The 21,963-nt window shown below is 31.4% G+C and overlaps 1 protein-coding gene across 3 annotated transcripts in view; it reads left to right on the top strand.

Annotated features, from left to right (window-relative positions):
- Positions 1-21,963, top strand: part of casd1 (CAS1 domain sialic acid O acetyltransferase 1) — a 33,398-nt gene that overhangs the window by 163 nt on the left and 11,272 nt on the right. The window contains exons 1-15 of one of the 3 annotated variants that reach the window (XM_077590151.1): positions 169-317; positions 479-700; positions 1,564-1,660; positions 1,776-1,896; positions 2,425-2,472; positions 2,568-2,630; positions 2,697-2,741; positions 2,804-2,927; positions 3,469-3,683; positions 3,748-4,167; positions 4,368-4,457; positions 4,538-4,657; positions 5,415-5,571; positions 5,645-5,724; positions 5,808-5,909. In XM_077590151.1, the coding sequence (XP_077446277.1) occupies positions 568-700; positions 1,564-1,660; positions 1,776-1,896; positions 2,425-2,472; positions 2,568-2,630; positions 2,697-2,741; positions 2,804-2,927; positions 3,469-3,683; positions 3,748-4,167; positions 4,368-4,457; positions 4,538-4,657; positions 5,415-5,571; positions 5,645-5,724; positions 5,808-5,909 (1,815 nt within the window). In that variant the 5' untranslated portion in view covers positions 169-317; positions 479-567. Of the gene's footprint in view, positions 1-168; positions 318-478; positions 701-1,563; positions 1,661-1,775; positions 1,897-2,424; positions 2,473-2,567; positions 2,631-2,696; positions 2,742-2,803; positions 2,928-3,468; positions 3,684-3,747; positions 4,168-4,367; positions 4,458-4,537; positions 4,658-5,414; positions 5,572-5,644; positions 5,725-5,807; positions 5,910-21,963 lie in introns of those variants that run through there. The other 2 variants (XM_077590152.1, XM_077590149.1) reach the window with 2 other exon arrangements.

The raw sequence follows: 21,963 nt of genomic DNA, 5'->3' as shown, positions 1-21,963 counted from the left end.
TTCGTTGTTTTGGCTTGCACTTTGTTTCTCGGTCATGTTTATGAAACATTTTTCAGTTAGCATGGGCTTCCTGTTCCCTGTATATTAGAGTCCATCTCCCATCTTTTCACGCCGTCTCGCCTGGTTTACTTCCTGTTTATTTTGGTTACTTCCTGTTGATATTACTGTGGTATATCCGTCGGATGTACATAAACTATGACCACCAATAATGCTAGAAAGTTTTTATTTTATTATTATTGTTTCAAAGTTTTCAAACAAGAGGGTTGTGGAATGTTGGAGTAAACTTGTAACGAGTGAAATGAGAACAATAAGACTGGGTGAGCAATAATTTTTGGAAATGTGAAAGTAGTGTTGAATGATATAAAAAAATTGGAATAACATGCAAAGGTAGAAGGTTTCCTTTTTGAAGACAACGTAACTAGTTACGTTCAAAGCAACTGTCCGTCATCTTTGATTTATTTATTTATTTATTTCGTAGTGAGCAGGAATGAGGGAGGGGATGAAGAGGAGCTTTGACGACGCACCCTCGCACAATTCACAGCTGCTCGTTGTCATGGACCAGCGAAGATGGCGGGCCTGGCATACAGCCTGGGCAAGCGAGATATAAACCAACATTTCACCATCAAGAACGCCAAGTTAATATCGCTCGTCCTCGTCCTTTTACTCGCCCTCTTCCACGCCGCCTCGCGCTATTTCGGAGGTAAGTAACCGCTCGTAACGCTTCCGTAATGGTGACACTTGACACATGCTAATGCTAACACTAAGATATGTTTAGATGTGTTATTTCCCTCCCGTTTACTCTTGGTTAATTTTCCGTCGAGGGAAGATGGTTGCATTTTGTAGAGTAAAAACGCAATGACGGCGGATTTTTCGGTGAAGGTTTGTTAGCTGACGCTGCGGTCTGGAAGCAATGTTTACATGCTTTTTTGGCATCATGCTTGACTGACATCAACGACCCCTTATAGCGTAATTCCTTTGCGCTACTGCATTCTTTTAACTATTGTCACGCTAAAAACACATTCTTTACTACATCGTGACGTTTCTGCGCTTTGTATTCTGGAATAGTATTCCAAAGTGAGGTACAATTGCAATAGAATCGTGTAATCGTGACATTCAACTGTCAACGAGTGAAGTTTCGCCTGACTAGTAAAGTTGTGTTGTGATAATTAGGACATTCCTAACATTAGTCAATGCGAATGTTAACAATTGAAATACCAATTACAATAACAATGCGCAATTACTATCATATTTGAACTGTTTGTAAGTGGATAAACCGGAACGCGTAGTAAATCATGCAGGTTTTTCCTGCCTACTTGTTCATGTCCCAGTTCAAATGGTTTGGACGTCTAGTGCTGTCATTGGCGTCCAATGAGTTAAAAAGGAAAATGCAAAAATATTGTCCTTTATGATCAACATTGAGTTTATCGTACGCTGTAGCTCACAATAACAAATGTTTTTCTTTTACTGTTGAGCTGGTGGTGCGCATTAAAGCAAAACATTCATGCATGGTTCATTTTTAAAGTCATTTTGATGGTTTAAGAGACTGGTGCTTTTCTTCCATAGGGGCAGATTCATGTGAATGGCTGCTATCCAGCGGACGTTACCTGGGGGAGAATGTTTGGCAGCCTTATGGCTGCATGATGCACAAATACAAAAGCATGTGAGTCACCCATTGAGCTGCATGAATGCAAAAGCAAAGTTGTAAAAGTGGAACGACAGCTGCGTTCTTTGTTGACAATGTTTTTTTTGTTTTTTTTTCCCTCTGTGCGTGACAGTGAAGCCAAAAGCTGCCTTTCTCAAAAGCGAGTGGCCTTTGTTGGGGATTCCCGAATCCGCCAGCTATTTTTCTCCTTTGTTGAAATTATTAACCCTGGTCAAAGAGAAGACGGCAAGAAGGTATGCTTGGACGTCAGAATTTATGATGACTACCATAAGAGGATTAGCAAATTACTGTGTTTACAGATAAAAAATAAAAATAAATCATATTTTGTAAAGATCACTATGTTCAAATCTGGCCCTACATACTAGACTTGGGCGATAAATTAAATTTGAAGCTTTTTAGTATTTTGCGAATGAATAAAAACACAATTAATTTTTTCCCCTTTAGGGAAACTTATATATTTATCCATGAGAAAGTTTTTGTGTGTGTAGTAATTACTTTTTATTTTTTGCTAAGAGTGCAAATGGTGTGTTTTACTCCTAATTTATGTTAAAAATGGTTTGAACGTTGTCTTTAATTCTTAAAAACGTCTAAAAAATGCAGAAAAATTAACCAATATAATTTTTTCAGAATGCTGTTAGTTTGCACAGATTTTTTTTCCATAATCGCAGCACAATTGACTGAGCAATTGATACAAAAGTCAAAGAAATTCCATCGCGTTCCTCCAACTGTTGCTAACAAGAATCTCTTTGTTTGTCTGACAGAAGCATGCGGACATTGCTTTTGAAGAAAAGAGCTTCTCTCTTTATGTGGTGAGCTATTTTTGTCCATTTTCTTTTCTTTTCCTCGTATCAGCCGTGCTATCATCTGACAAGTGATAAACATCCGGCTTTCTTGGTGTCTTTAGGACTTCCTGTGGAATCCGGAGGCCAATAACTCGATGAAAGAGCGATTGATATCATGGAACAACGTAAGGGAGGATACTTCTGGAAGTCGCTAACTGTTTGGTAATTTTTGCAAACGTGTTGCATTGCAGGAAGGCTCGGGAAAGCCCGACATGGTCGTCCTTGGCGCGGCAACGGTAGGTTCCCGAGAGCAAACGAGACTCCGCTGGGTTTTTAATCGTTTGTCTCTTTACCGCAGTGGTCCATTAAACTGCGCGGCAGCACCGGCGAGACTTTACGGCAGTACAAAGTCAACGTGAGCGCCATGGCGCCACTTTTGGAGAGCTTGGCCCGGCACGGAGAGGTCTACTGGGTCCTTCAAGGTCGGCTGACTACAAACTGCGCTACCTACATTCAATAATATTGCTGAAAATACTTGAATTAGGCAGAATTATAAGACGCTCTTGTCCGAGGTTTAATGTGAGATATTTATAATAACAAGGTCAAGTCTTTGTTGACTCAATTAACCTCAAGGGAATGAGTTGTGACCTTTTCAAAATGCTAGCTAAAAAGTGTCAAGTTCCACCGGTGCGTTCAAGGCTAATCTGAAAGGCCAATTATGAAGAAGCTAGCAAAAGTGTAGCAGCTCTTGGAATGTCTGCTCTTTTGTTTAAATGTGTCTAATTTTGAGCTTTAACCTGTTATTGTTGAATGGTAACAAACATGCGTCATAAAATCCCCAAACTGAAGTAGCAGCTTTGACCTGGAAATAAGTGACTTTCACCAAATTGTAGCATTTAAGCTACCAGTTGTATCGACAGTCACATCATCACAATGCTCAAATGAATGAACAAGATGGTGTGATGCTATTTAGCCATTATTAGGACATAAATTAGCCACTAACAAAGTGTACTTTCACTCCAGAACCAGTCAACGAGGAATTGTTGCGAAAGGACAGAAAGATGATCACCAACGACCAGTTGGAGCTCTACAACCGAGCGGCCGTGGACGCGCTGGACGCCAGCAGGCGCGGCAACAGGTCGGGGGTCAAGCTGCTAGCCGCCACCCGCCAGGCGGCCGCGGAAACCATCCAACGATCGGACGACGGGCTGCACATCCCGGAAGGGGCCCGAGATGTCGTAAGTTTGTCACGAAAAGAAAAAGCCGCGCCAGTCGTTGCCATCTAAAATGGCCTCTCGTCAGGGCGCCATGGTTCTGATGAACGCACTGTGCAACAAAGTCCAGCGACCCGTGGACGGCTCGTGCTGCCAAACGGCGCCGGCGCCCAACCTCCTGCAGAAACTGGCCGTCTGCTTCTTTGCCGGCTGCGCCCTGGTCCTGCTGGGCCTTCACCTGTTGGGCGACCGGCGGCACCACCGCCCCGTGCCCCCCGACGTGGAGAGCCTGGAAGAGAAGAAACCGGCCAGCGCGGCGGCGCCGCCGGGCGTCAAGGCGGCTTTCCAAGCCCTGTGCAGAATGGGCCTCATCATGGCCTACTTTTATCTGTGCGATCGGGCCGATTTCTTCATGAAGGAGCACAAGTTCTACACGCACTCCACATTCTTCATCCCGCTCGTCTACATTTTCGTGCTGGGTGTCTTCTACAGTGAAAACAGCAAAGAGGTGAGGACATGGAGGAGGGGGTAGTGGCTAGCTGAAGCGGGAGGATGGCAGCTAAAGAGTTCTTATTTATTTCCGTTTGGTCTTGCGTTAGCATAAGGTTCATTCCAGTTGAAGTGCCTTCCCGGTTCAAAATAGATTGTTCGTGTCGTGGTTTAGTCAATGATTAGGACTGTTGTTAAGTTGGCCTTTTCTCCACGCAGGTGAAACTATTGAACCGGGAGCAAACGGACGAGTGGAAGGGTTGGATGCAGCTGGTCATCCTCATTTATCACATATCAGGAGCCAGCGCCGTGAGTTCCCGACACGTGCGCCCCGAAGTGCGCACGTGTCGGGATTCTGACGGACTCTCGTGTCTCCCCATGTCTTCCAGTTTATCCCAGTTTACATGCACGTGCGCGTGCTGGTGGCCGCCTACCTTTTCCAGACGGGTTACGGCCACTTTTCCTTTTTTTGGCTCAAAGGAGATTTCGGACTCTATCGAGTGTGCCAGGTGAGACCAGTGGCACTCCAATCTTTTCTTTCTTTTGTTATTGTTTTATTTTAATGTAACGGTGTTGGAATAATGATTCAAACCTTTTCAAATCATTATTAGTAATATTTAATTAAAAAAGGAAAAACATCTTTCAACAAATTCTGTTTACAACTTGCAAGGAGGTGCCTTGTGACGTCGTCTCAGTCCACAAAGCATTCTGACGAGCGGCATACTCTTCGGTCCATTTAGCGGCACATAACCAAAACAGTCAAAGGATTTAAACAATTGCATAAGCAAAAACAACTGTCTAAACTGTTTTGAACAATTGTATAAGCTTAACCGAATAACATCATGAAGGTTATAAAAACAACTGTCACAACAATCTGTTTTTATCGGAACACCTGCGTAAGAATTTGCACAATAAGCAAAACAACGGCATTAGAATTTGCACCAGTAAGCATAATAATTTCATTCTAAAGTAAACCAAGCAGGATTATAATGTAAACAAAGCAGTATTATAATGTAAGCAAAGCCGTATTTTCAAATCTGCTGCTGGAGTCTCGTCATAACAGTCTCATTGGGTCCTGCCGGGAGAAGTGTCCGTGTCCGTAACAATGTGTCCTCTAGCTTTGGGCCTTGAGGAGACGAATGTGGAGGAAAAATGTCCATGTTCCCATGACTTGATTTATAGCCTTACTACTTATTAAAAAATGCTTACAACACATATAGAATATTCCATAATAATTCTAACAAACGGTTTCTCTTTTTTCCACAGGTACTCTTTCGTCTCAACTTTTTGGTGTTGGTCTTGTGCGTGGTGATGGACCGGCCCTACCAGTTTTATTACTTCGTCCCCCTGGTTACCTTCTGGTTCTTCATCATCTACGCTGTGTTGGCAGTGTGGCCTCAGATCCTGCAGAAGAGGGCGAACGGTAAGCGCTTAAAAATGAAAAAATGTTAAAAATGTCACGCAGGAATCTGACGGCAGTCTGGTCGCACGTGCAGCGAACAAAATGTGGCACCTTGGCGTCCTGCTCAAGCTTCTGGCGCTCCTGGGGTTCACCGCCGTCTTGGCTTACTCGCAGGTCAGCACTCGTTGGAAAAATGACTCGACGGGCAATTTCCGTCGTCTTGCTTGAAATTTGCTCAATTTTATCTCGGTCGGCAGGACTTCTTCAACAGCGTCTTCTCCTTTTGGCCCTTCTCCGCGCTCTTCCAGTTGGATGGAAGCAATTACGAGTGGGCTTTCAGGTGGAGGCTGGACCGCTTTGTAAGTTCACGCCGTCACCTTGAATATAAGGGACACCTGTCCTCACATTTGTTTACAACGACCATGTATAGTAAGGCTTTTTGCTTAAAAAATGACATGGAATAGTAAGGCTTTTTTTTTGTAAAAAAAAAAAAACGACATAGTATAGTAAGGCTTTAAAAAAAAAAAAAAACGACATAGTATAGTAAGGCTTTATTCTTGAAAAAACGACATAGTTTAGTAAGGCTTTTTTTCTTAAAACGACATAGTTTAGTAAGGCTTTTTTTCTTAAAACGACATAGTTTAGTAAGGCTTTTTTTCTTAAAACGACATAGTAAGGCTTTTTTTCTTAAAAAACGACAGTATATATAGTAAGGCTTTTTTTCTTTAACAAAGACAGTGTAGTAAGGCTTTTTTTCTTAAAAAACGACAGTGTAGTAAGGCTTTTTTTCTTTAAAAAATGACATAGTATAGTAAAGCTTTTTTTCTTAAAAACGACATAGTATAGTAAGGCTTTAAAAAAAAAAACGACATAGTATAGTAAGGCTTTAAAAAAAAAAAACGACATAGTATAGTAAGGCTTTATTCTTAAAAAACGACATAGTAAAGTAAGGCTTTTTTCTTTAAAAACGACAGTGTAGTAAGGCTTTTTTTCTTAAAAAACGACAGTGTAGTAAGGCTTTTTTTCTTTAAAAAAACGACATAGTACAGTAAGGCATTTTTTCCTAAAAAACGACATAGTATAGCAAGGCTTCTTTTCTTAAAAAACGACATAGTATAGTAAGGCTTCTTTTCTTAAAAAACGACATAGTATAGTAAGGCTTCTTTTCTTAAAAAACGACATAGTATAGTAAGGCTTCTTTTCTTAAAAAACGACATAGTATAGTAAGGCTTCTTTTCTTAAAAAACGACATAGTATAGTAAGGCTTCTTTTCTTAAAAAACGACATAGTATAGTAAGGCTTCTTTTCTTAAAAAACGACATAGTATAGTAAGGCTTCTTTTCTTAAAAAACGACATAGTATAGTAAGGCTTTTTTTCTTAAAAAACGACATAGTATAGTAAGGCTTTTTTTCTTAAAAACGACATAGTATAGTAAGGCTTTCATTCTTAAAAAACGACATAGTATAGCAAGGCTTTTTTTTCTTAAAAAACGACATAGTATAGTAAGGCTTTTTTTCTTAAAAAACGACATAGTATAGTAAGGCTTTTTTTCTTAAAAAACGACATAGTATAGTAAGGCTTTTTTTCTTAAAAAACGACATAGTATAGTAAGGCTTTTTTTCTTAAAAAACGACATAGTATAGTAAGGCTTTTTTTCTTAAAAAACGACATAGTATAGTAAGGCTTTTTTTCTTAAAAAACGACATAGTATAGTAAGGCTTTTTTTCTTAAAAAACGACATAGTATAGCAAGGCTTTTTTTTCCTTAAAAAACGACATAGTATAGTAAGGCTTTCATTCTTAAAAAACGACATAGTATAGCAAGGCTTTTTTTTCTTAAAAAACGACACAGTATAGTAAGGCCTTTTTTAACTTAAAAAAAAGACATAGTATAGTAAGGCCTTTTTTAACTTAAAAAAAAGACATAGTATAGTAAGGCCTTTTTTAACTTAAAAAACGACATAGTATAATAAGGCTTTTTTTTCTTAAAAAACGACATAGTATAGTAAGGCTTTTTTTCTTAAAAAACGACATAGTATAGTAAGGCTTTTTTTCTTAAAAAACGACATAGTATAGTAAGGCTTTTTTTCTTAAAAAACGACATAGTATAGTAAGGCTTTTTTTCTTAAAAAACGACATAGTATAGTAAGGCTTTTTTTCTTAAAAAACGACATAGTATAGTAAGGCTTTTTTTCTTAAAAAACGACATAGTATAGTAAGGCTTTTTTTCTTAAAAAACGACATAGTATAGTAAGGCTTTTTTTCTTAAAAAACGACATAGTATAGTAAGGCTTTTTTTCTTAAAAAACGACATAGTATAGTAAGGCTTTCATTCTTAAAAAACGACATAGTATAGCAAGGCTTTTTTTTCTTAAAAAACGACATAGTATAGTAAGGCTTCTTTTCTTAAAAAACGACATAGTATAGTAAGGCTTTTTTTCTTAAAAAACGACATAGTATAGTAAGGCTTTTTTTCTTAAAAAACGACATAGTATAGTAAGGCTTTTTTTCTTAAACGACATAGTATAGTAAGGCTTTTTTTCTTAAAAAACGACATGGTATAGTAAGGCTTTTTTTCTTAACAAACGACATGGTATAGTAAGGCTTTTTTTCTTAACAAACGACATAGTATAGCAAGGCTTTTTTTTCTTAAAAAACGACATAGTATAGTAAGGCTTTTTTTCTTAAAAAACGACATAGTATAGTAAGGCTTTTTTTCTTAAAAAACGACATAGTATAGTAAGGCTTTCATTCTTAAAAAACGACATAGTATAGCAAGGCTTTTTTTTCTTAAAAAACGACATAGTATAGTAAGGCTTTTTTTCTTAAAAAACGACATAGTATAGTAAGGCTTTTTTTCTTAAAAAACGACATAGTATAGTAAGGCTTTTTTTGTCTTGAAAAAAGACATAGTATAGTAAGGCTTTTTTTAACTTAAAAAAACGACATAGTATAGTAAGGCTTTTTTTAACTTAAAAAAACGACATAGTATAGTAAGGCTTTTTTTCTTAAAAAACGACATAGTATAGAAGGCTTTTTTTCTTAACAAACGACATAGTATAGAAAGGCTTTTTTTCTTAAAAAACGACATAGTATAGTAAGGCTTTTTTTCTTAACAAACGACATAGTATAGTAAGGCTTTTTTTCTTAACAAACGACATAGTATAGTAAGGCTTTTTTTCTCAAAACGACATAGTATAGTAAGGCTTTTTTTCTTAAAAAACGACATAGTATAGTAAGGCTTTTTTTCTTAAAAAACGACATAGTATAGTAAGGCTTTTTTTCTTAAAAAACGACATAGTATAGTAAGGCTTTTTTTCTTAAAAAACGACATAGTATAGTAAGGCTTTTTTTCTTAAAAAACGACATAGTATAGTAAGGCTTTTTTTCTTAAAAAACGACATAGTATAGCAAGGCTTTTTTTTCCTTAAAAAACGACATAGTATAGTAAGGCTTTCATTCTTAAAAAACAACATAGTATAGCAAGGCTTTTTTTTCTTAAAAAACGACACAGTATAGTAAGGCTTTTTTTCTTAAAAAAAAGACATAGTATAGTAAGGCCTTTTTTAACTTAAAAAACGACATAGTATAGTAAGGCTTTCATTCTTAAAAAACGACATAGTATAGTAAGGCTTTTTTTCTTAAAAAACGACATAGTATAGTAAGGCTTTTTTTCTTAACAAACGACATAGTATAGTAAGGCTTTTTTTCTTAACAAACGACATAGTATAGTAAGGCTTTTTTTAACTTAAAAAACGACATAGTATAGTAAGGCTTTTTTTCTTAAAAAACGACATAGTATAGAAGGCTTTTTTTCTTAACAAACGACATAGTATAGAAAGGCTTTTTTTCTTAAAAAACGACATAGTATAGTAAGGCTTTTTTTCTTAACAAACGACATAGTATAGTAAGGCTTTTTTTCTTAACAAACGACATAGTATAGTAAGGCTTTTTTTCTCAAAACGACATAGTATAGTAAGGCTTTTTTTCTTAAAAAACGACATAGTATAGTAAGGCTTTTTTTCTTAAAAAACGACATAGTATAGTAAGGCTTTTTTTCTTAAAAAACGACATAGTATAGTAAGGCTTTTTTTCTTAAAAAACGACATAGTATAGTAAGGCTTTTTTTCTTAAAAAACGACATAGTATAGTAAGGCTTTTTTTCTTAAAAAACGACATAGTATAGCAAGGCTTTTTTTTCCTTAAAAAACGACATAGTATAGTAAGGCTTTCATTCTTAAAAAACAACATAGTATAGCAAGGCTTTTTTTTCTTAAAAAACGACACAGTATAGTAAGGCTTTTTTTCTTAAAAAAAAGACATAGTATAGTAAGGCCTTTTTTAACTTAAAAAACGACATAGTATAGTAAGGCTTTCATTCTTAAAAAACGACATAGTATAGTAAGGCTTTTTTTCTTAAACGACATAGTATAGTAAGGCTTTTTTTCTTAAAAAACGACATAGTATAGCAAGGCTTTTTTTTCCTTAAAAAACGACATAGTATAGTAAGGCTTTCATTCTTAAAAAACAACATAGTATAGCAAGGCTTTTTTTTTCTTAAAAAACGACACAGTATAGTAAGGCTTTTTTTCTTAAAAAAAAGACATAGTATAGTAAGGCCTTTTTTAACTTAAAAAACGACATAGTATAGTAAGGCTTTCATTCTTAAAAAACGACATAGTATAGTAAGGCTTTTTTTCTTAAACGACATAGTATAGTAAGGCTTTTTTTCTTAACAAACGACATAGTATAGTAAGGCTTTTTTTCTTAACAAACGACATAGTATAGTAAGGCTTTTTTTCTTAACAAACGACATAGTATAGTAAGGCTTTTTTTCTCAAAACGACATAGTATAGTAAGGCTTTTTTTCTTAAAAAACGACATAGTATAGTAAGGCTTTTTTTCTTAAAAAACGACATAGTATAGTAAGGCTTTTTTTCTTAAAAAACGACATAGTATAGTAAGGCTTTTTTTCTTAAAAAACGACATAGTATAGTAAGGCTTTTTTTCTTAAAAAACGACATAGTATAGTAAGGCTTTTTTTCTTAAAAAACGACATAGTATAGCAAGGCTTTTTTTTCCTTAAAAAACGACATAGTATAGTAAGGCTTTCATTCTTAAAAAACAACATAGTATAGCAAGGCTTTTTTTTCTTAAAAAACGACACAGTATAGTAAGGCTTTTTTTCTTAAAAAAAAGACATAGTATAGTAAGGCCTTTTTTAACTTAAAAAACGACATAGTATAGTAAGGCTTTCATTCTTAAAAAACGACATAGTATAGTAAGGCTTTTTTTCTTAAACGACATAGTATAGTAAGGCTTTTTTTCTTAAAAAACGACATAGTATAGCAAGGCTTTTTTTTCCTTAAAAAACGACATAGTATAGTAAGGCTTTCATTCTTAAAAAACAACATAGTATAGCAAGGCTTTTTTTTTCTTAAAAAACGACACAGTATAGTAAGGCTTTTTTTCTTAAAAAAAAGACATAGTATAGTAAGGCCTTTTTTAACTTAAAAAACGACATAGTATAGTAAGGCTTTCATTCTTAAAAAACGACATAGTATAGTAAGGCTTTTTTTCTTAAACGACATAGTATAGTAAGGCTTTTTTTCTTAAAAAACGACATAGTATAGTAAGGCTTTTTTTCTTAACAAACGACATAGTATAGTAAGGCTTTTTTTCTTAACAAACGACATAGTATAGCAAGGCTTTTTTTTCTTAAAAAACGACATAGTATAGTAAGGCTTTTTTTTCTTAAAAAACGACATAGTATAGTAAGGCTTTTTTTCTTAAAAAACGACATAGTATAGTAAGGCTTTTTTTCTTAAAAAACGACATGGTATAGTAAGGCTTTTTTTCTTAAACGACATAGTATAGTAAGGCTTTTTTTTCTTAAAAAACGACGAAGTATAGTAAGGCTTCTTTTCTTAAAAAACGACATAGTATAGTAAGGCTTTTTTTCTTAAAAAACGACATAGTATAGTAAGGCTTTTTTTCTTAAAAAACGACATAGTATAGTAAGGCTTTTTTTCTTTAAAAACGACATAGTATAGTAAGGCTTTTTTTCTTAAAAAATGACAGTATAGTAAGGCTTTTTTTCTTAAAAAACGACATAGTATAGTAAGGCTTTTTTTTCTTAAAAAACGACATAGTATAGTAAGGCTTTTTTTCTTAAAAAACGACATAGTATAGTAAGGCTTTTTTTCTTAAAAAACGACATAGTATAGTAAGGCTTTTTTTCTTAAAAAACGACATAGTATAGTAAGGCTTTTTTTCTTAAAAAACGACATAGTATAGTAAGGCTTTTTTTCTTAAAAAACGACATAGTATAGTAAGGCTTTTTTTCTTAAAAAACGACATAGTATAGCAAGGCTTTTTTTTCCTTAAAAAACGACATAGTATAGTAAGGCTTTCATTCTTAAAAAACAACATAGTATAGCAAGGCTTTTTTTTCTTAAAAAACGACACAGTATAGTAAGGCTTTTTTTCTTAAAAAAAAGACATAGTATAGTAAGGCCTTTTTTAACTTAAAAAACGACATAGTATAGTAAGGCTTTCATTCTTAAAAAACGACATAGTATAGTAAGGCTTTTTTTCTTAAACGACATAGTATAGTAAGGCTTTTTTTCTTAAAAAACGACATAGTATAGTAAGGCTTTTTTTCTTAACAAACGACATAGTATAGTAAGGCTTTTTTTCTTAACAAACGACATAGTATAGTAAGGCTTTTTTTAACTTAAAAAACGACATAGTATAGTAAGGCTTTTTTTCTTAAAAAACGACATAGTATAGAAGGCTTTTTTTCTTAACAAACGACATAGTATAGAAAGGCTTTTTTTCTTAAAAAACGACATAGTATAGTAAGGCTTTTTTTCTTAACAAACGACATAGTATAGTAAGGCTTTTTTTCTTAACAAACGACATAGTATAGTAAGGCTTTTTTTCTCAAAACGACATAGTATAGTAAGGCTTTTTTTCTTAAAAAACGACATAGTATAGTAAGGCTTTTTTTCTTAAAAAACGACATAGTATAGTAAGGCTTTTTTTCTTAAAAAACGACATAGTATAGTAAGGCTTTTTTTCTTAAAAAACGACATAGTATAGTAAGGCTTTTTTTCTTAAAAAACGACATAGTATAGTAAGGCTTTTTTTCTTAAAAAACGACATAGTATAGCAAGGCTTTTTTTTCCTTAAAAAACGACATAGTATAGTAAGGCTTTCATTCTTAAAAAACAACATAGTATAGCAAGGCTTTTTTTTCTTAAAAAACGACACAGTATAGTAAGGCTTTTTTTCTTAAAAAAAAGACATAGTATAGTAAGGCCTTTTTTAACTTAAAAAACGACATAGTATAGTAAGGCTTTCATTCTTAAAAAACGACATAGTATAGTAAGGCTTTTTTTCTTAAACGACATAGTATAGTAAGGCTTTTTTTCTTAAAAAACGACATAGTATAGCAAGGCTTTTTTTTCCTTAAAAAACGACATAGTATAGTAAGGCTTTCATTCTTAAAAAACAACATAGTATAGCAAGGCTTTTTTTTCTTAAAAAACGACACAGTATAGTAAGGCTTTTTTTCTTAAAAAAAAGACATAGTATAGTAAGGCCTTTTTTAACTTAAAAAACGACATAGTATAGTAAGGCTTTCATTCTTAAAAAACGACATAGTATAGTAAGGCTTTTTTTCTTAAACGACATAGTATAGTAAGGCTTTTTTTCTTAAAAAACGACATAGTATAGTAAGGCTTTTTTTCTTAACAAACGACATAGTATAGTAAGGCTTTTTTTCTTAACAAACGACATAGTATAGCAAGGCTTTTTTTTCTTAAAAAACGACATAGTATAGTAAGGCTTTTTTTTCTTAAAAAACGACATAGTATAGTAAGGCTTTTTTTCTTAAAAAACGACATAGTATAGTAAGGCTTTTTTTCTTAAAAAACGACATGGTATAGTAAGGCTTTTTTTCTTAAACGACATAGTATAGTAAGGCTTTTTTTTCTTAAAAAACGACGAAGTATAGTAAGGCTTCTTTTCTTAAAAAACGACATAGTATAGTAAGGCTTTTTTTCTTAAAAAACGACATAGTATAGTAAGGCTTTTTTTCTTAAAAAACGACATAGTATAGTAAGGCTTTTTTTCTTTAAAAACGACATAGTATAGTAAGGCTTTTTTTCTTAAAAAATGACAGTATAGTAAGGCTTTTTTTCTTAAAAAACGACATAGTATAGTAAGGCTTTTTTTTCTTAAAAAACGACATAGTATAGTAAGGCTTTTTTTCTTAAAAAACGACATAGTATAGTAAGGCTTTTTTTCTTAAAAAACGACATAGTATAGTAAGGCTTTTTTTCTTAAAAAACGACATAGTATAGTAAGTCTTTTTTTCTTAACAAACGACATAGTATAGCAAGGCTTTTTTTCTTAACAAACGACATAGTATAGTAAGGCTTTTTTTCTTAAAAAATGACATAGTATAGTAAGGCTTTTTTTCTTAACAAACGACATAGTATAGTAAGGCTTTTTTTCTTAAAAAACGACATAGTATAGTAAGGCTTTTTTTCTTAAAAAACGACATAGTATAGTAAGGCTTTTTTTCTTAAAAAACGACATAGTATAGTAAGGCTTTCATTCTTAAAAAACGACATAGTATAGCAAGGCTTTTTTTTCTTAAAAAACGACATAGTATAGTAAGGCTTCTTTTCTTAAAAAACGACATAGTATAGTAAGGCTTTTTTTCTTAAAAAACGACATAGTATAGTAAGGCTTTTTTTCTTAAAAAATGACATAGTATAGTAAGGCTTTTTTTCTTAAAAAACGACATAGTATAGTAAGGCTTTTTTTCTTAAAAAACGACATAGTATAGTAAGGCTTTTTTTCTTAAAAAACGACATAGTATAGTAAGGCTTTTTTTCTTAAAAAACGACATAGTATAGTAAGGCTTTTTTTCTTAAAAAACGACATAGTATAGTAAGGCTTTTTTTCCTAAAAAACGACATAGTATAGTAAGGCTTTTTTTCTTAAAAAACGACATAGTATAGTAAGGCTTTTTTTCTTAAAAAACGACATAGTATAGTAAGGCTTTTTTTCTTAAAAAACGACATAGTATAGTAAGGCTTTTTTTCCTTAAAAAACGACATAGTATAGTAAGGCTTTTTTTCTTAACAAACGACGAAGTATAGTAAGGCTTCTTTTCTTAAAAAACGACATAGTATAGTAAGGCTTTTTTTCTTAAAAAACGACATAGTATAGTAAGGCTTTTTTTCTTAAAAAACGACATAGTATAGTAAGGCTTTTTTTCTTAAAAAACGACATAGTATAGTAAGGCTTTTTTTCTTAAAAAACGACATAGTATAGTAAGGCTTTTTTTCTTAAAAAACGACATAGTATAGTAAGGCTTTTTTTCTTAAAAAACGACATAGTATAGTAAGGCTTTTTTTCTTAAAAAACGACATAGTATAGTAAGGCTTTTTTTCTTAAAAAACGACATAGTATAGTAAGGCTTTTTTTCTTAAAAAACGACATAGTATAGTAAGGCTTTTTTTCTTAAAAAACGACGAAGTATAGTAAGGCTTCTTTTCTTAAAAAACGACATAGTATAGTAAGGCTTTTTTTCTTAAAAAACGACATAGTATAGTAAGGCTTTTTTTCTTAAAAAACGACATAGTATAGTAAGGCTTTTTTTCCTTAAAAAACGACATAGTATAGTAAGGCTTTTTTTCTTAAAAAACGACATAGTATAGTAAGGCTTTTTTTCTTAAAAAACGACATAGTATAGTAAGGCTTTTTTTCTTTAAAAACGACATAGTATAGTAAGGCTTTTTTTCTTAAAAAATGACATAGTATAGTAAGGCTTTTTTTCTTAAAAAACGACATAGTATAGTAAGGCTTTTTTTTCTTAAAAAACGACATAGTATAGTAAGGCTTTTTTTCTTAAAAAACGACATAGTATAGTAAGGCTTTTTTTCTTAAAAAACGACATAGTATAGTAAGGCTTTTTTTCTTAAAAAACGACATAGTATAGTAAGGCTTTTTTTCTTAACAAACGACATAGTATAGTAAGGCTTTTTTTCTTAACAAACGACATAGTATAGTAAGGCTTTTTTTCTTAAAAAATGACATAGTATAGTAAGGCTTTTTTTCTTAACAAACGACATAGTATAGTAAGGCTTTTTTTCTTAAAAAACGACATAGTATAGTAAGGCTTTTTTTCTTAAAAAACGACATAGTATGGCAAGGCTTTTTTTTCTTAAAAAACGACATAGTATAGTAAGGCTTCTTTTCTTAAAAAACGACATAGTATAGTAAGGCTTTTTTTCTTAACAAACGACATAGTATAGTAAGGCTTTTTTTCTTAACAAACGACATAGTATAGTAAGGCTTTTTTTCTTAAAAAAACGACATAGTATAGTAAGGCTTTTTTTCTTAAAAAACGACATAGTATAGTAAGGCTTTTTTTCTTAAAAAACGACATAGTATAGTAAGGCTTTTTTTCTTAAAAAACGACATAGTATAGTAAGGCTTTTTTTTCTTAAAAAACGACATAGTATAGTAAGGCTTTTTTTCTTAAAAAACGACATAGTATAGTAAGGCTTTTTTTCTTAAAAAACGACATAGTATAGCAAGGCTTTTTTTTCCTTAAAAAACGACATAGTATAGTAAGGCTTTCATTCTTAAAAAACAACATAGTATAGCAAGGCTTTTTTTTCTTAAAAAACGACACAGTATAGTAAGGCTTTTTTTCTTAAAAAAAAGACATAGTATAGTAAGGCCTTTTTTTAACTTAAAAAACGACATAGTATAGTAAGGCTTTCATTCTTAAAAAACGACATAGTATAGTAAGGCTTTTTTTCTTAAACGACATAGTATAGTAAGGCTTTTTTTCTTAAAAAACGACATAGTATAGTAAGGCTTTTTTTCTTAACAAACGACATAGTATAGTAAGGCTTTTTTTCTTAACAAACGACATAGTATAGTAAGGCTTTTTTTAACTTAAAAAACGACATAGTATAGTAAGGCTTTTTTTCTTAAAAAACGACATAGTATAGAAGGCTTTTTTTCTTAACAAACGACATAGTATAGAAAGGCTTTTTTTCTTAAAAAACGACATAGTATAGTAAGGCTTTTTTTCTTAACAAACGACATAGTATAGTAAGGCTTTTTTTCTTAACAAACGACATAGTATAGTAAGGCTTTTTTTCTCAAAACGACATAGTATAGTAAGGCTTTTTTTCTTAAAAAACGACATAGTATAGTAAGGCTTTTTTTCTTAAAAAACGACATAGTATAGTAAGGCTTTTTTTCTTAAAAAACGACATAGTATAGTAAGGCTTTTTTTCTTAAAAAACGACATAGTATAGTAAGGCTTTTTTTCTTAAAAAACGACATAGTATAGTAAGGCTTTTTTTCTTAAAAAACGACATAGTATAGCAAGGCTTTTTTTTCCTTAAAAAACGACATAGTATAGTAAGGCTTTCATTCTTAAAAAACAACATAGTATAGCAAGGCTTTTTTTTCTTAAAAAACGACACAGTATAGTAAGGCTTTTTTTCTTAAAAAAAAGACATAGTATAGTAAGGCCTTTTTTAACTTAAAAAACGACATAGTATAGTAAGGCTTTCATTCTTAAAAAACGACATAGTATAGTAAGGCTTTTTTTCTTAAACGACATAGTATAGTAAGGCTTTTTTTCTTAAAAAACGACATAGTATAGCAAGGCTTTTTTTTCCTTAAAAAACGACATAGTATAGTAAGGCTTTCATTCTTAAAAAACAACATAGTATAGCAAGGCTTTTTTTTCTTAAAAAACGACACAGTATAGTAAGGCTTTTTTTCTTAAAAAAAAGACATAGTATAGTAAGGCCTTTTTTAACTTAAAAAACGACATAGTATAGTAAGGCTTTCATTCTTAAAAAACGACATAGTATAGTAAGGCTTTTTTTCTTAAACGACATAGTATAGTAAGGCTTTTTTTCTTAAAAAACGACATAGTATAGTAAGGCTTTTTTTCTTAACAAACGACATAGTATAGTAAGGCTTTTTTTCTTAACAAACGACATAGTATAGCAAGGCTTTTTTTTCTTAAAAAACGACATAGTATAGTAAGGCTTTTTTTTCTTAAAAAACGACATAGTATAGTAAGGCTTTTTTTCTTAAAAAACGACATAGTATAGTAAGGCTTTTTTTCTTAAAAAACGACATGGTATAGTAAGGCTTTTTTTCTTAAACGACATAGTATAGTAAGGCTTTTTTTTCTTAAAAAACGACGAAGTATAGTAAGGCTTCTTTTCTTAAAAAACGACATAGTATAGTAAGGCTTTTTTTCTTAAAAAACGACATAGTATAGTAAGGCTTTTTTTCTTAAAAAACGACATAGTATAGTAAGGCTTTTTTTCTTTAAAAACGACATAGTATAGTAAGGCTTTTTTTCTTAAAAAATGACAGTATAGTAAGGCTTTTTTTCTTAAAAAACGACATAGTATAGTAAGGCTTTTTTTTCTTAAAAAACGACATAGTATAGTAAGGCTTTTTTTCTTAAAAAACGACATAGTATAGTAAGGCTTTTTTTCTTAAAAAACGACATAGTATAGTAAGGCTTTTTTTCTTAAAAAACGACATAGTATAGTAAGGCTTTTTTTCTTAAAAAACGACATAGTATAGTAAGGCTTTTTTTCTTAAAAAACGACATAGTATAGTAAGGCTTTTTTTCTTAAAAAACGACATAGTATAGCAAGGCTTTTTTTTCCTTAAAAAACGACATAGTATAGTAAGGCTTTCATTCTTAAAAAACAACATAGTATAGCAAGGCTTTTTTTTCTTAAAAAACGACACAGTATAGTAAGGCTTTTTTTCTTAAAAAAAAGACATAGTATAGTAAGGCCTTTTTTAACTTAAAAAACGACATAGTATAGTAAGGCTTTCATTCTTAAAAAACGACATAGTATAGTAAGGCTTTTTTTCTTAAACGACATAGTATAGTAAGGCTTTTTTTCTTAAAAAACGACATAGTATAGTAAGGCTTTTTTTCTTAACAAACGACATAGTATAGTAAGGCTTTTTTTCTTAACAAACGACATAGTATAGTAAGGCTTTTTTTAACTTAAAAAACGACATAGTATAGTAAGGCTTTTTTTCTTAAAAAACGACATAGTATAGAAGGCTTTTTTTCTTAACAAACGACATAGTATAGAAAGGCTTTTTTTCTTAAAAAACGACATAGTATAGTAAGGCTTTTTTTCTTAACAAACGACATAGTATAGTAAGGCTTTTTTTCTTAACAAACGACATAGTATAGTAAGGCTTTTTTTCTCAAAACGACATAGTATAGTAAGGCTTTTTTTCTTAAAAAACGACATAGTATAGTAAGGCTTTTTTTCTTAAAAAACGACATAGTATAGTAAGGCTTTTTTTCTTAAAAAACGACATAGTATAGTAAGGCTTTTTTTCTTAAAAAACGACATAGTATAGTAAGGCTTTTTTTCTTAAAAAACGACATAGTATAGTAAGGCTTTTTTTCTTAAAAAACGACATAGTATAGCAAGGCTTTTTTTTCCTTAAAAAACGACATAGTATAGTAAGGCTTTCATTCTTAAAAAACAACATAGTATAGCAAGGCTTTTTTTTCTTAAAAAACGACACAGTATAGTAAGGCTTTTTTTCTTAAAAAAAAGACATAGTATAGTAAGGCCTTTTTTAACTTAAAAAACGACATAGTATAGTAAGGCTTTCATTCTTAAAAAACGACATAGTATAGTAAGGCTTTTTTTCTTAAACGACATAGTATAGTAAGGCTTTTTTTCTTAAAAAACGACATAGTATAGCAAGGCTTTTTTTTCCTTAAAAAACGACATAGTATAGTAAGGCTTTCATTCTTAAAAAACAACATAGTATAGCAAGGCTTTTTTTTCTTAAAAAACGACACAGTATAGTAAGGCTTTTTTTCTTAAAAAAAAGACATAGTATAGTAAGGCCTTTTTTAACTTAAAAAACGACATAGTATAGTAAGGCTTTCATTCTTAAAAAACGACATAGTATAGTAAGGCTTTTTTTCTTAAACGACATAGTATAGTAAGGCTTTTTTTCTTAAAAAACGACATGGTATAGTAAGGCTTTCATTCTTAAAAAACGACATAGTATAGTAAGGCTTTTTTTCTTAACAAACGACATAGTATAGCAAGGCTTTTTTTTCTTAAAAAACGACATAGTATAGTAAGGCTTTTTTTTCTTAAAAAACGACATAGTATAGTAAGGCTTTTTTTCTTAAAAAACGACATAGTATAGTAAGGCTTTTTTTCTTAAAAAACGACATGGTATAGTAAGGCTTTTTTTCTTAAACGACATAGTATAGTAAGGCTTTTTTTTCTTAAAAAACGACGAAGTATAGTAAGGCTTCTTTTCTTAAAAAACGACATAGTATAGTAAGGCTTTTTTTCTTAAAAAACAACATAGTATAGTAAGGCTTTTTTTCTTAAAAAACGACATAGTATAGTAAGGCTTTTTTTCTTTAAAAACGACATAGTATAGTAAGGCTTTTTTTCTTAAAAAATGACAGTATAGTAAGGCTTTTTTTCTTAAAAAACGACATAGTATAGTAAGGCTTTTTTTTCTTAAAAAACGACATAGTATAGTAAGGCTTTTTTTCTTAAAAAACGACATAGTATAGTAAGGCTTTTTTTCTTAAAAAACGACATAGTATAGTAAGGCTTTTTTTCTTAAAAAACGACATAGTATAGTAAGGCTTTCATTCTTAAAAAACGACATAGTATAGCAAGGCTTTTTTTTCTTAAAAAACGACATAGTATAGTAAGGCTTCTTTTCTTAAAAAACGACATAGTATAGTAAGGCTTTTTTTCTTAAAAAACGACATAGTATAGTAAGGCTTTCATTCTTAAAAAACGACATAGTATAGCAAGGCTTTTTTTTCTTAAAAAACGACATAGTATAGTAAGGCTTCTTTTCTTAAAAAACGACATAGTATAGTAAGGCTTTTTTTCTTAAAAAACGACATAGTATAGTAAGGCTTTTTTTCTTAAAAAATGACATAGTATAGTAAGGCTTTTTTTCTTAAAAAACGACATAGTATAGTAAGGCTTTTTTTCTTAAAAAACGACATAGTATAGTAAGGCTTTTTTTCTTAAAAAACGACATAGTATAGTAAGGCTTTTTTTCTTAAAAAACGACATAGTATAGTAAGGCTTTTTTTCTTAAAAAACGACATAGTATAGTAAGGCTTTTTTTCCTAAAAAACGACATAGTATAGTAAGGCTTTTTTTCTTAAAAAACGACATAGTATAGTAAGGCTTTTTTTCTTAAAAAACGACATAGTATAGTAAGGCTTTTTTTCTTAAAAAACGACATAGTATAGTAAGGCTTTTTTTCCTTAAAAAACGACATAGTATAGTAAGGCTTTTTTTCTTAACAAACGACGAAGTATAGTAAGGCTTCTTTTCTTAAAAAACGACGAAGTATAGTAAGGCTTCTTTTCTTAAAAAACGACATAGTATAGTAAGGCTTTTTTTCTTAAAAAACGACATAGTATAGTAAGGCTTTTTTTCTTAAAAAACGACATAGTATAGTAAGGCTTTTTTTCTTAAAAAACGACATAGTATAGTAAGGCTTTTTTTCTTAAAAAACGACATAGTATAGTAAGGCTTTTTTTCTTAAAAAACGACATAGTATAGTAAGGCTTTTTTTCTTAAAAAACGACATAGTATAGTAAGGCTTTTTTTCTTAAAAAACGACATAGTATAGTAAGGCTTTTTTTCTTAAAAAACGACATAGTATAGTAAGGCTTTTTTTCTTAAAAAACGACGAAGTATAGTAAGGCTTCTTTTCTTAAAAAACGACATAGTATAGTAAGGCTTTTTTTCTTAAAAAACGACATAGTATAGTAAGGCTTTTTTTCTTAAAAAACGACATAGTATAGTAAGGCTTTTTTTCCTTAAAAAACGACATAGTATAGTAAGGCTTTTTTTCTTAAAAAACGACATAGTATAGTAAGGCTTTTTTTCTTAAAAAACGACATAGTATAGTAAGGCTTTTTTTCTTTAAAAACGACATAGTATAGTAAGGCTTTTTTTCTTAAAAAATGACATAGTATAGTAAGGCTTTTTTTCTTAAAAAACGACATAGTATAGTAAGGCTTTTTTTTCTTAAAAAACGACATAGTATAGTAAGGCTTTTTTTCTTAAAAAACGACATAGTATAGTAAGGCTTTTTTTCTTAAAAAACGACATAGTATAGTAAGGCTTTTTTTCTTAAAAAACGACATAGTATAGTAAGGCTTTTTTTCTTAACAAACGACATAGTATAGTAAGGCTTTTTTTCTTAACAAACGACATAGTATAGTAAGGCTTTTTTTCTTAAAAAATGACATAGTATAGTAAGGCTTTTTTTCTTAACAAACGACATAGTATAGTA

The sequence above is a fragment of the Stigmatopora argus genome, chromosome 21 (genome assembly GCF_051989625.1).
Source record: "Stigmatopora argus isolate UIUO_Sarg chromosome 21, RoL_Sarg_1.0, whole genome shotgun sequence".
In the NCBI taxonomy this organism is placed as follows: Eukaryota; Metazoa; Chordata; class Actinopteri; order Syngnathiformes; family Syngnathidae; genus Stigmatopora; species Stigmatopora argus.
This window is presented reverse-complemented; position numbering and strand designations above follow the sequence as displayed.